A 15289-nucleotide genomic window follows, 5' to 3' on the forward strand; every position below is an offset into this window, starting at 1 on the left:
CTAAAAATATTGCTGTCTGAATTAACTTGCTCAAGTTCCTTGCCTAGTTGGCAGGGAAGGCAGCAACTAACATTCAAGCTCTAATTGCCTTGCATTGGATCCACTTTAGCTGCTGGCATATATACAGACACTTCTTCATTGGAACATCCTTACCTGTGTGACAAGGTGACTTGAAATTTGTTGCTGTGGTTGCTGGGATGAAGGCGGTTGCTGAGACTGTCCAACTATCTGGCTCCTAATTGGTTGCTGACTGCTGGGTGGATTATATATTGCAGGCGTACCATCAGGGTTTACAAATGGTTGACCTGGAATAAATGAGTCTTTAAAATACTTTTTGAGACAACTTTATAAAAACAGAGCAACCACCAAATGGAGACAAGGAGCAACATATTTAATTGCAGCCCATAGCCAGGAAATGAAGAGGTGAGACAAGATGAAGTATGGTAAATCAAGGGCCACATTTATTTAAATAAAGCCAATTAAGTGCTTAATTGCATATAAATGATCTGTAGAGAAAAGTGCAGGACCGAACTCTTACCCAATCTGGCGAGGACACCCTGCCATGGAAAAAGGGGTGGTTCAACCCCACTCCTCTTCTCTGGGCCCCATCCCCACAGGGTTGTTAGGGAGGCCTTCCTGCTGCAACCCTCCCCCCCCAGGGCCACACAGTTACAGGTTAGCCCCAAAGGTGAACCTTATTCTGTCAACAGGCTTCACAACCTGGAAGGCAAGCCTCAGATCACACCTTTCACCTTAAAGGGTGCCTAAGGGTGCTCACCAAATCCTACCCTATAAAATTCCCACACATATCCGCAAAATGTGACCAAATTATCCTATTTACAGAATTAAACTACTTGGCCAGGTAACAAATCAGCCAAATCAAATTAAGCCAAATTAGCCAAATAAAGATGAGCCAATCAGCCAAATTAGAAGAACAGTACAGGGTAGGCAAAAAACTTGGCAGCAAACCAAGGCCAATGAGCTAAAAATTCCTACCCGGACCCAAGATGACCAGTTAAACTTGTATTGCCCTGAGGGAGGGTCGGTGTGCATTGCACAAGGCTGGAAAGAGGCCGAGGGAGGGCAGAGCAGGGCTTAAATAGCCACCCTGCCCCGCCCCTTGTGTGATGCTGGGGGGGTGGGGGCTTTGAAGCCACACCAGGTCTTCTCCTGGTATGGCTGCAAAGGCCCACCATTGACAGAGCCCTCCCGGTCTGCCAATGAGTGGGAATTCTCTTATGAATTAGTGGATATTTCCCCCAAACCACCAAGCTCTGGTTAATGGAATTATTCCAAGTTAAAAACAAGGTTTTGTTTTGTTTCTGTTAGCCATTAGCCAACATATTTATTTATTAACATATTTGTATTTGTATACCACTATTTCATTTTTTCAAAAATCAAAGCAGTTTACAACAAAATAAAAGTATACTAAATCATAAGTTAAACTTTTCCCACTCTAAGTTCCAAGCATCTCTGCAGAGGGCCAAACTTTATGCAATAATTAACAGTATAGCCTTTTGCATGCTAGGCACAGTATATGAATGACACATCGTATTAATAAAACATTTTCTAAAGGTTCCAGCTGAATTCTAATTACAGACATTTTTCAGGTTCTGAAGCCATGAAGATCCCAGGAAACAACAGCATAGACAGGCATGGAGGAAACAAAGGGATTAGTTTTATTAGCTTTTTATTACTCAGGATTGGAATAGAAGGGTAAATTACAGAATCTAAATAATCCGTTAACTATTCTCATTCTTCTCTAGTATTATCTTATTAAGAATGCTTCCTTCATCCCGTGATTCTGCATAGGAATGAACCCATCAGTTAGTTCAAAATGAATGATTAACAGTGCAATCCTAAAAACGTCTCCTCAGAACTAAGCCCCATTGAATTCAATGGGACTTGCTCTCAGATATATGTATATAGGAGTGCAGCCTAACGTGGACTTTTAATTGGACTTAGCTGAAGTCATCAGATATTAATTCAGCATAGACAGACGCTTTCTTTCCTTTTGAGAGCTTATGGCTTTGTTGTATATGACCCTTGCCGATCTTCTTTCAAACAATAACTGCATTCCAGTAAGCTCTTAGTGCATTAAGGTTTCTTAATGAAAAATTTAACTCCAGCTATCATACTCTGCCTCTGTGCTAACAAACTATGTTTTAAGTCTGTTTTTTGGTACATTATTGATGTTGCTGTTCACTGGTTGTGAAGTTCAGTGCCTAGTTACTAATGTGGTAGTCTTTTTGCTCAGAAACAGGAACCCTATGAGGGCATTGCCTCCCTGTGATTGCAACTTCACCTGTAGATCCCCAAGGAAAGATGGAATCTCTCACTTGTAGCTCCTGCAAAATAGCTGCCTCTTGGAAATTATAATTTCTCTTTTAATAATCATTAGCATCGGACTTCCGGGAAGGGTGACTTAGCCTGTGCCTGCTTTTGAGACGGGCTCCTGCCTCAAAAGAAGCTTATTCAGATATATCAGTCAGATTTTTTTTTTTTTGACTGATTAAACTTCTCCCGGGTAGGGAGAAACGAAGAGATTAACCTCAAAGCCTATTTTTGTTGGGACGACCAGATCTCATTAATTTATGGGACGAGGTCCAGCCGACGAAGGTGGGACGGATTTTCAACAACAAGCTCTATCTGATAAAGCGAACGTTCATCTTATCTTCTAAGAGAGAACGCACTAACAGGCAAGCACCCTTCTTTCTATATTTTTCTTTTACTTGACTTAAATTGTTGCTGTTTAAAAGAGATTTGCCAGATTGATCGGTTTTTGACATCTCACTGGGGAGCCATAACTTCTCTCTGCTACTCACTAATTAATAGCTTATCTCTGTTTTTGTTGCAAAAAGCTGTCCTGGATTTGCATTCTAAAGATATACACAGAAGAGGGATTTCTATTCCAGATTTTTATTTTGAAGAATATTATATTGTCTGAGACTACTCTCTTTTTGGTCTATTTTATTTTGACGAATCTGTTTCCTGACGACCGCCATTAATTGTTTCGATCCTGGGAACTGCATTTTGTTTACTTAAGCATGGAGAGATAAGGCTGTCTGCTCTGTTTATACTGTGATGTCACCAAGATTGTTGCTGAAATAAGAAGTGGTTTTCCTATATTTTTCTTTTAAAATGGCAATTAAGAAAGTGGCTGAGAATCTGGAAATAACTATGTTTCAGAAAATAATGGATGAGATTGAGATAACGAAACAAAACCTGCGACAGGGTTGTAAGGAGCTGAAAATTGAATTGAGTAAAATGAAGCAGGAGATTAAAGATATAGGGGTCCCTGTGAGAGAGGTGACCCTGGAAGGGGTCCCTGTGAGAGAGGAGACCCCGGAGATTGGAACAAACGTGGAACAGGAAAAAGATTTGGAGTCTATGGACTTTAGAAACAAAATCTATTGTTTGGAGACACAGGAGATTAAAGACATAGGGGTCCTTGTGAGAGAGGAGACCCTGGAGACTGGAACAGGGGTCCCTGTGAGAGAGGAGACCCTGGAGACTGGAACAGGGGTCCCTGTGAGAGAGGAGATCCCGGAGATTGGAACAAACGTGGAACAGGAACAAGATTTGGAGTCTATGGACTTTAGAAATAAAATCTATTGTTTGGAACTCAATGTTATCTCTGAAGAAATTAATGAAGATTCTAGAGATAAAGTTATCAATGGCATGGATAATCTTCTGGACTGGAATGATGTGATGGAGCCCAATATAGAGAAAATCTATGGAATTAACTGCAGCCATGTGACAATGGAAAACCTTTCAAGAGATGACCCAGTGTATTTTGAAAAAAAGAACAGAGATATGATTTTACAGCAGTATTTCAGCAACCTATTTAGAATGGATGGCAAGAAAATATTTGGGATAGAGGTAATTCCCATCAGACTCTTACTATATGACTATGGCTCTGACAGCAAGATTATTATGGAATACTGATAATGGAAGATTGGATACTGAAATTACTGGACTTAACAAGACTACTGAAGATGGAAGATGGAAAATGGAACTAATAGGGATAATAGAACAATGGCTACTGAAATTACTGAACCTAACAGATTCTGATGTGATGGATTAATTGAAATGTTTATTTTGACTATGGTTATGACAATAAGATTATCATAATTAGTAATGAGATGGATTAATCGATATGCTTATCTGGAAAAAAAAATTGATAGATATATTTCTTAAAGAATTGAAACCTCTCTTTGACTTTTTGTGGAAAGAATAAAGTAATGTTTATGAGATTTGATGATTAAGTAAGATAACTACTGGAAGAAAGTGATTTTATAATATGACTTAAGAGACAGGATTGTTATATATTATAGACTTATAACTGATTTGATCTTTGACAAATGGGAAGTCAATATTTTAATCTTTATTTTTTATTTTTCTTTTTTTTTTCTTTTTTTTTTTTTGTTTAACTATTTTTGATTTTGTTTTTTGTCTTTGAATGTTTTATGATTTTGTCTTGTATGTTTTATGAAAATCTGAATAAAAATTATTGAAAAAAAAAAATAATAATCATTAGCATCCAGTTTTTCCATGGGCTACAATTTGCTAAAATATTAGGAAAACTGAAACTGCCTATTAGACTGACCTGTATGTGGATTGAGGAGGATACTTCCTGGTGGTATCCCTGTAGCTTCAAGTGGAAGTATGATATAGCTGGTGCTACTTGGTACTACCTGGCCACCTATCCCATTCTCAGTATAGGAAACACTGCTCGAAGATGTGGCTGTAACTCCAGGAACAATGGGTGCACTTTGAAGAGGTTGATGTGTTCGTGACAGAGATCCTGAGGATCCAGCACTGCTGGAAGACTCTGAACCTGTAAAAGACAGTTAGGTTTTCTGTAATAAACATGACATCTACATGCTAGACAGCAATTATGGACTGAACAACAGCCAGACTAGTAAATAACCTCTACATAGGAGATAATTTGTTTATCTGAAACCTCATCCACAGTTGTTTTCAACTACATAAGTGCTAATCTTGATGAATTTGGGCAGTGGAAAATCCAGGGATTCAACACCTGCTAGTATCATTTGGGTACCATAATAGTGAGATGGAACCTGCAAGCTCTTCATCCAGTGTAGAGCATACAAAGATGCGAGTGGCATATATTGTTGAGGCTATCCCCTTGCACAACATGAACATTTAAATGGCTACAAATCAGAACTAACCCTACAGCACTGATTAGGTAGGATATGGCTATACTCTGCTTCGTTTGTTCACATTAAAAATACATATGATGACATCCACTGATGTCAGCCAGCTTGTGGAATGGACTTCTACTCGTGCAATGGACTTCCTCTTTCTCTCCTCCCACATGCAACTCCTGCTCACCTGCCAAAATCTCCTCTGGAACATTGAGAGACCCTACATAGCAGGCTGAGTGTTCGGAGGGGGGACTGCAGGGGAGCAGAACTCATCATTAAATTAACTTCTCATTGATTTCAACTGGAATGAAGTGCTACTAACTTAGCTTGAATCCATCCCATTCAGATTAAACTTGTTCGATGATTTCTACATTAAATTATCATTAATAAAGCAAACTTGTTTTATATTGGATTCTCTCACTATATTCTGATATACTTATCCATGTCAGATTGCCTTTTCAAATCATTAAAAAGTATGCTGCACAGCTGTGTTGGCCTTCTGAACTTTATATTTTTAAAAAAATAAATGACAGGCATATTACACTGTTGTCTACCAAAAAATAAAATAACTTCTTTTTCATTTAATCAATTTCTCTGCAAGACAGTTGCTTATTTTCTGATTTTGTTGCAATTCCTCTATATTTTCTTTCCTATTCATTATTATGTTATATTCACTAATAAGCAAAAAACCTTGAGGTTTAAGAACGTACCTATAGGCAACAGATATTTCTATCAAACTTTAAAAAGTAACGAAATGGGCAGCTATAGTGAATGCACCAGGGGCACATATTACCAAATTCTTCCAAGCTACACAGGAAGTGGATTGGACTGTGAAAGACCAACCCAAATTGTTTGCATTTTGACAAATGTGTAGGGCAGTCCAATATCTCAGAGAGGAGGCCAGGTCTCCTGCTACCCTGGTGCATTCACTATAGCTGCCCAATTTCCCTGCTTTCTAAAGTTTGATAGAAATATCTGTTGGCTATGGGTACGTTCTTAAACTGCAAGGCTTTGTGCCTATTAATGAATTTCTCTGCTTTTTAATCTGAGAGGTAAGAAATGGGATCCTGTGCAAATTTGCTGAGAATGGATTGATCACTTGCATGTATATTGAGTTCAGTGGGATTTACTCCCATGCAATCATGCTTAGGATAGGTAAAACTGACCATGGGGTGGGAGACCTGGAGTGGGCAGGGGAGGAGGAAGAAGAGGGGAGGAGAGGAAGAAGGGAGGAGGAAGGGAGAGGAGAGGGGAAGGAGGGGAAAGGCAGATTTGATCATTTCATGCTTATTGAATTCAATGGGATTTACTCCCATGCAATCATGCTTAGGATAGACAAAACTGACCATGGGGGGTGGGGAAGGCAGAGAGAAGGGGAAGGAGGAGGAAGGTGAAGGAGGGGATTGGAAAGGCATGGGGGAGGGGAATGGAGGCGTGAAGGAAGGAGAAAGGGGCAAGAGGGAGGGGATAGGAAGGAGGAGGAGGGGAGGGCAGATTTGATCATTTGCATGGTTTTTGAGTTCAGTGGGATTTACTCCTGTGCAATCATGCTCAGGATAGGTGAAACTGACTTGAGGAAGGGGGAGGGAAGGGAGGGAGGGGGAGGAAGGGAGGGGATTGGATGGATGGGCACTGGGTTTTCCAAAAGGAAAACATTGTGAACAATATCATTCTTTTTCAGGGTTTCCCCCACCTTTTTGTTCTACAGCAGGCACATGTACTCTCCCACTCAAATTTAAACCAAAGCTGTCACTGGCCACATCCACACCAGACTTTTATTTCACTTTAGACAGTCATGGCTTCTCCCAAAGAATCCTGGGAAGTGTAGTTAGTGAAGGATGCTGAGAGTTGCTAGAAGATGCCATATTCCCCTCACAGAGCTTCAGTCAGAGCGTTAGAACACTCTGGCCACTGCAGCTCTGTCATTAGAATAAGAGTCTCCTCTCAGCACCCTTCACAAACTACAGGGTTCTTTGGGGGAAGCCATGACTGTTTAAAGTGGAAAAATGTCTGGTGTGGGTGTGGCCCCGATTAGGCAAGCCCATCAGCTGTGAGTCTGGCTTTTAGAACACTGACCGTTCTTACTGAGCATGCCTGGCCTTATCATTGAGTTCAATGCTAAATGTCTTAAATTAATTAAAAATCAGCCAGGTATTTTTTTAACTTTTAAACCGCAGAAGATGAAGGTCAGAGTATGGGGTAAGGTCAGTAATAGGATTACAGGTACTCTGTGAACATGGCTGGTTTTTAATTAATTCCAACAAATTATGAGAACTCTGACAGAAAAAAGTCCAGCAGGGGTCTGGTTTTCTTCTTTCTCTTTTTAAACTTTGAACTCTCGATTCTCTCTGACTGTTTTGTGTATTGTCATGAAAATTGAGCATTTCCGGGTTCAGAACTATAAGTTTTGTAGGGTTTTGTTTTGAAATGAGCTTATGGGAAGCATCAGAATGGCATGGGGGTATTTTCAATTTAACATTGCTGAATACAAACAAAAAATCATGAAGACTATAGTATACAGCTGTATATTATATTATATTAATTATATTAATTATATTAATTATATTATATTATATTATATTATATTATATTATATTATATTATATTATATTATATTATATTATATTATATTATAATTTTGTGCCATCCAGTCCAGGGATCACTTTCTCACTGATAATTTTCAACTTTTTTCTCAGGGAGTGTAGTAGCTTTGGATGAATTCCAAATCCAAATCCAAAGTGGGTGCTTTGGAGGGATCCTGGGTTTGTTCAATGTGAAGCAGGATCTGTACAAGGCATCTGGAGTCAAAGCGTGGTGCCTGAAAAGACTTAATAAGTGAACAAAGCCAGGGACAGGGTTGTCAGTGGTCAGGGAATAGACCCAAGCAAGTGTTTGGCAGAGAGTGGGAAGGTTGTGGAGTACCCTCTAGCACAGCCTAGCATATCAGGTTGTCAGGTAAACAGGAAAAAAGATGCTTTAAGCTTCTAGCTCAAAAAGACTCTGCCTTCAGTAAAAAATGAAACAAAAACCCACAATACTGAATCCAAGGCAAAAAGAAAAATACTGCATGGACAGAGAAAACTCCTGACAGTTGGCAGTCCTAAGCATCTACTGCAATTTGTAGGTACTTTCAACACAACTCATCATCTGCTATTAAATAAACTACAGTTCAGCACTGCTCTGTAGCAAATCCATGATGCTGGAACTCAACATTTCCATCATGCTTTATATTTCCAGGTTATAAGATGCCTCTGGTGCTGATTACAATTGCCATATAATACTAGCCACAGTCACTGTGTGGACTGGTGGATTGTGACCAAAGTTAGACTATTATCCATATAACTCTGCATAGTGGGCTAGTGTTTACAAAGAGTGTGTGTTTGTGAACAATGTATTTTCAGATATCATTAATGCTTCCACCCGAATGATGCCAACAAAGTAGTTCTATAGATGCATTACATGACACAATTCTAACTGAATATTTTGATGATGTCATAAATTGCAAAAGTGTAGCCCTAGTGATTTGTTAAATTATTAACTTCCCCAGCTGTAGTATTGATTTATAGCTTTAATAATGCATCCCTCTATATCCATTACAGCTCATAACAAGTGAGTAACAATGTAGTATACTATTGGCAAGAGACAAACTATGTTTAAATTAATATGGATTTTTTTGCTCAGTACAACAATATGTGATTAAAATGTAAAGGCACATTAGCAAAATGTTTAGAGATGTTAAGCTAATTGCAGTGACTGGGTATTGTCATATCACTGGAGTTCTACTTTGTTGATTGCTTTGTGAAGACCAAATTTTGTAAATGAACATGTGGACTAAAGCAGAACATTCAGGATGATGAATGCTATGGGGGGTGATAAACATTTTTTGGGTCTAACAAACACATTTGCAATTGGTGAGCCCTCTGAGGGCCACATGCCAATGGGTGTGGCCAAAGTGAAAATGGGTATAACCCAAACTTGAGCACATAAACATGCACATAGACAGGCAAAAACACACACAGGCAGCTAAACATACACACAAGCAGGCAGGCATATGAAGATGTATAGATCCCCAGCTCCTTTGCCAAGCTGTGCTGATCAACAGAGGAGCAGGGTAGGAATCATTCTTCCCACCACAGTACTGGTCTTGGAAAAGAAGATACTCATGTGGCTTAGTAGGTCTAATGGCCCACGGGCAGCAGGTTCACCACACCCACCGTATAGATTGCGCAATTTTTTTAGCGAGTGTACAAGAGACAGCTTAAAAATCTGAAGGCATTTGCCTGCAACAAAATAGGTTTTATGTACTTCTCATTATGTTCTGGTCATTGACCATAATACAGTTTGATTTATTGATGTTAGCAATCTGATTGATGCTAAGCCTATCAGCTTCACTCAACCTTCAATGCCTAACAATCTGTTGATGATCATAATCTTCAGCAAACTGTTATTCTCTAGAAGTGCTTCTCTTATTATCACCTAGAATATGTAAAAAATGACGTAGCTAAAAGCAAATCTGAATGTGGGTAAGTACATAGGTTGGTGAGGCATCCGGCTTTGTACTGCTGGTACTGACCTATGCAATGGGTGTCAGTGGTGCTTCATTCTAACATCACACCATGTCTATTTTAAAGGTACCAGGTTTCACATGAACCCTCACCTGGCAGCTTAGGGACAAGGGAAAATCACCACAAGCAGCTATTGTGAAGGACAATATTCTTTTACAGAAAATATCACTTTTGAGAGTGAAAAGGGTTACTTTAAAATATAGTTAAATATAAATCTGACTATATGGGATATCTCTTTAAGAAAACCACCACAAGAGAACAACAGGGAAAAATTATCATGAGGTGATTCTTTCCTGTTAAAGTGATTGCATATAATGATCACTTTTCTCTCCGATGTCTAAAGTACTTATTTTACAAGGAGTCTTATAAATACATATTAAAATTAATAAATTAGTCTGCTTAACAGTATTTGATATATATAAACTAGCATGCGTGACATATACAAATTTCTACAGCTGTGCTTCAGCAAGGACCTGAGTTAATTATTCTTTCTCATTCATCCATAATCAGTAGATTCATGTGATGTATCTGCTGCAGACTTGTACTTCTTTAGTGTTCAGGGGAGACACTAGCTGTTTGAATATTCTTTCACAAGAACTCTCTGTCCATGCAAAACTAGATAACGTAGAATACTAGAATGGGAACCCTTTTTATATGGGGAAGCATTTCTCAATTAATCTTCCACTCACCTGCAGCCTCAAGTGATGTAATTTTGTAACAGATAAACTATGCCTGTCAACAGAATATATCTTGACTCTCAGTGTTCATGTATAGATACTTTTACCAGCAGTGACCTGGCCTTTCAGTACTAGATCCAAACAATCTCAAGAGGAGCAAGTAATTGTAAACCTATTAATGAATATGTTCCACTGAATTCAATAGAATTTACTCCCAGGTATCAGAATGCAACCAATGTCTACCAGGGTCATGTCAGCCATCACAAAACTAAGCATAATCCTCAAAGATCAGTAGATAAAATACTATTTGGGTACCACAATGGGTGATAAAATATTTTATGAACTATGTTCTTAAAAGATGGTAAGAAGTGCTTATAGTATATAAATTGAAAACTAGTTTCACTGCTTTGTTTGTGTACTATTTGTAACTTATGCACAGTTACAAATAGTGCACAAGTACTGATGTTTGCTTGAGGACAGATTTTTCTATGAATCTCATTTATAAATCTCGCCTACATTATCAAGGATGCTGCAATATGTCATTGTAGGGATACACTTTCCTTGCTGGCTCAGACCAAAGGCCCATCTCACTGAGCGTTCTGTTTCCTACAATAGTTAGTTAGATGCCTCTGGCAAGTTAGCAGGCAGGGAATGAAGGTGACAGCAGGTGTTGGGAACCTTTGGTCCTGTAGAGGTTGCTGAACTACAACGCCCACAATCTCTGACTACTGACCATCCTTGTTGGAACTGATGGGAGTTGTAGTTCAGAAACATCTGGAGGGCCAAATGTTCTCTATACCTGGTCTATAGCCATCTCCTGTTGTTTGTCCTCAACATCTGGTATTCACCAGTTTGCTGCCTCCAAATAAGGAGGTTCCATCCAGCTGTCATGGCTAATCTCTTTTGATGGACTTACTTTAGATGCATTTGTTCAATCCATGGGTGAGAAACCTGTGCCCCCCCCCAGATCCTGTGGGGCTACAACTCTCACCATCCCTGACCATGCTGACAGGAGCTAATAGGAGTTGGGAGTCCATCAATAGCCAGAGGGCCACAGATTCTCCTATCCCTTGTCCAATCTCTTTTAGTAAAATCAATACTTTTGAGAAATGAAATTAAATGTCTGAACATTCCCTCTATAACCTGAAAAACATATGCTTCTATGTCAATTATTGTAGGGAAGCATGAAGTAGAAGCTGGGGAGAGTGCTTTTTTATTATTTTGAATAATCCTTCCAGCAATTGCTTCTGAATCCTTTCACCATAGCCTTATACTCCTGGCTTCCTCAGGCTGACTGACAGCTTCACTTTATGTTTTGGTGTTGGAAACTACGAGCTTGTTTTGACAGCTAGCCTTGCTCTTTTCCCCATCCTGCACCCCTTTATTGAGTTTCTGCAGCCTTTTTCCTTTCCTGGATATTGATAAGGTTTCAAAATTAAACAGATTTAAAGAGAGGAGAATACACCCCCAAATCACTCTAAATTTCTAATCACCCTGCAATCAAGAGGATATTTTAATATCACTGATATGGCTTAACATGTGTCATAAGAGATTTCATTTGGAGGTAAGTGGAGGTTAGGTGAATACATATGGTAGATGAACCTGAATTATTGGCACTCTTCAGATAATTGGGGGATGGGAATGTATAATTTGTAGTACTTGGTTTTAGTACCAGAAATGCTATGCAAGTTTAAATATCTTTTAATGTATGGACAGCAATGTCTGGTAGTAAGGAATCCAGAAGAGTGACTGAGTGAAAGGCTGGGAGGAAGAGACTAGTAGGGTTAGCTTATTCTACCAGCCTCCTCCATCCTGTCTTATTTTGCCATTCAGTCATGGCAGCTGAAAGGAGTGATTCTTCCCTGAGCATGTGCAGCAACTAAGGCCTTTGTTTACATCCACACCTGCTCATCCTGATCCTATCCATCTTCTGTACACAAAACCCATGCGCTATGTCCATCCCTGTGCAGACAGAATGGATCATTGTGTTACGAAGAGCTGGGGAGGGGAGAGGTTAGTGAGCTGTTGATCTGAAACATCCTGTGGGTAGTTCAACAGTTAATCGACATCCTTAGATAGCATGTTAGACACTAATTGGTTAGATGTTTGGATAGAGTAATAGGCACTTTAAACACAATTTTCTCTATTGGATTTTCCTTGGCTCTAAACCACCTGGAATATCATTGATGAGATAGAATACAAAATGTATAAATCAAATAAAAAATTAAGAGCACCAAACAAAGAGATGAGCTTTTCTTTAGCCTTTTGTATAGTTTATAGCTAAAGATCTTTCTTTAATGGATATTGATGGCTAGAAGATGCTTGCTAAAAAGAGGATTGATGACATTTGGTAACTTCTAGGTCCCTGACACATTCTGTCTGCATGGGTGTGGGCTGGAAAGAAATCATTTGGAAAGGAAAATGCAACAGGCATCTGAGTTACTGCAGCTGGATTTAAAGAGGAGCCCTGTGGTTGAGGATGGGAGCTCCAAGGACACACTGGAGGGAAATGTTGCTGTCTGGTTGCTTGCCTGATTCCGTCTGTTCAACTTGCAAAAGGGACATTTTTTCTTACTGTAAATTTATGTCCTTCGATCTGTCAAGAGGGAAAGTCCCCAACACTAAAAGGAGTTATTCTTCCAGCTGGGAAAAAAAAAGGCAGAACCTGACTTCCTAGACCAGAACTGAAAAAGAAGCCCCTAAAAATTCTGTAAACTGTAATTGTATACAAGAAAAAACTGTAAAAGCTCAAAGCTGAAAAAACAAGCAACTCACCCTGGCAAGGCCCTCCTATCTCACCCACATGCGACTAAGTATGGACTTGGTCAAGGCACTGCTGAATGGACAGCATGCCCTCTAAACCTGCAGAGAGATGGGAAATTCTTTTTCTCTCCCCTGTCTCTAGTGATTGGACTCCAACTCTGGAATGTAGAAAAGCATGTTAATGGCATCTTCGAGCATCAGAAACTTGCAGCAGAATTCTATATTCAAAAGCTACATCAGCTAAAAAATCCACCTTTTAAGTTTAGTAATTGGGTGGACTGAAGCCCATAATGCAGCCCTACAAATCTCTTCCATGGATAAACCTCCTCAGCTTCCCTTAGTGAGTAAGAAGAAGCTTCTTGTGATGAGGGCTTTTCAGCAGCCTTGTAAGCTGTGCTGATACTATCCCTAACCACTAACAAATGGAATTCACTCCAGCTTGGATTATCTTGGCCTAGTGACGTGAAGGCCTGGAGGGGGGGGCAGAATTTTTTTTTTTAGGTGGGTTTTTTTCTTGTTTTCCCCCCATTTTTTTGTTAAAACCCAAGAAAGTTTCAGCGGGGAAATGGGGAAAACCCATAGAGGTTTTTCCCCTGCTTTTTTCTGGGCCTTCACATTTCTAGCTTGGTCCCTGGGTCATACCTTCTACCCATAAGGCAGGGATCCCCATCCCTTGTGATGCAGACTTCCTTCCAGACAAAAGGACAGGAATAAACAGATGCTACAAGGAAACTGCAAGTTTCCAGTATTTATTTATTTATTATTGAGACTTATATCCTACCTTTCCTCCAGGTTGGAGCCCAAGGCGATTTACAATAAAACAAAACTAGACATGAGTGTCTATACTCAATATAAAATCACCAATAAAATTCCCTAAGCAATGGAGCGAACAACAGAGTAGCAGATCAGTAAAACAGAGGAATAAAAACTCTTCAACCAAATGCCTGGCGAAATGAAAGTCTTTACCTGTCTCTTAAGTAAGAAGCCCTGGGCTCCTGCTGGGAGGAAGGGCAGGATATAAATCAAATAATAAATAACTGGGGATACTCTTTCCTCACAAGGAAAAAGATGCTGTGAAATGCTGCCCTTGGAACTTCCTGTCAATCATGGAAGTAGGGAGTGTGACAGGATGATGATGATGAATGATGATATATTACTATTAATAGTGTCTTTTGAAGGTAAAGTATCATGTCTTTTGAAGATTGATAACTGTTTCATTGCATCTAAACCACAGAAAATACGTATTTAATATTCAGTTAGCACAGTGGCAGTTAAATTAACAAAGCCTGAGTTAAAAATTAAAAAAAGATACAGGATCAGACCCTTTAAGAACCCTCACCTCAACTTTTCCTGGATATGCAAAAAGAAAAGAAAATTAGGGCCTATCACACTGGATGAAAAAGGATGGTGTGGTGTAGTGGTTAGAGTGTTGTAAAACGACCTGGGAGACCAGAGTTTGAGTCTCCACACAGACATGAAGCTCATTGTGTGACTTTGGGCCAGTCACTGCCTCTCAGCCTCAGAGGAAGGCAGTGGTATACCACCTCTGAATACCACTTACTGTGAAAACCCTATTCATAGGATTGCCATTAGTCGGAATCAACTTGAAGGCAGTCCATTTCCATTTTTTATTCTTTCATGCCATGCCACATCCACGGGCAACTGATTGCTACAAGTTTTAAGGCTCTGTGCAAGGAAAACACAATGTTCCCCCAATTTCTGGAAACATGCATACCACCCTGTATATCCACACATGCACATCCTTTGGGAGTCAGATTAACCTTTTCTGCTGCCTGTGTTACCAGCACAAGGTTGGAATCATAGGCCTCATGCAATGTGGCACAATGGGCTCCTGCTGGGAGGAAGGGTGGGATATAAATCAAATAATAAATAAATTAAATAAATAAATAAGATACATTAAAGTGACCTGTTTGTGAGGTCAGGGAGGGAGCATATATTTTCCTCATTAAACTGTTGTAAGAAGCAGAGGTAAGGGCCGGGACTGGCCTCAATAGTTGTGAAGGCCCATGGCCTGGCAGACAGCCCATTGCCACTTGTATTTCTTGATGAGAAAAGTAACTGGCAACAGCAGAAATGAACTGGGAAAAGAGAC

The 15289-nt window shown here is 39.6% G+C and overlaps 1 protein-coding gene across 10 annotated transcripts in view; it reads right to left on the bottom strand.

The window, feature by feature from the left end:
• The window catches only part of ARPP21 (cAMP regulated phosphoprotein 21), a 333260-nt gene that overhangs the window by 68888 nt on the left and 249083 nt on the right, over positions 1–15289 (bottom strand). For all 10 annotated transcript variants that reach the window (XM_061586883.1, XM_061586882.1, XM_061586885.1 and 7 more), the window contains 2 exons: positions 4610–4840; positions 154–305 (listed from right to left, as the gene is read on the bottom strand). In XM_061586883.1, the coding sequence (XP_061442867.1) occupies positions 154–305; positions 4610–4840 (383 nt within the window). The remainder of the gene's footprint in view (positions 1–153; positions 306–4609; positions 4841–15289) is intronic.

This window comes from Rhineura floridana, chromosome 10, assembly GCF_030035675.1.
Source record: "Rhineura floridana isolate rRhiFlo1 chromosome 10, rRhiFlo1.hap2, whole genome shotgun sequence".
NCBI lineage: Eukaryota > Metazoa > Chordata > Lepidosauria > Squamata > Rhineuridae > Rhineura > Rhineura floridana.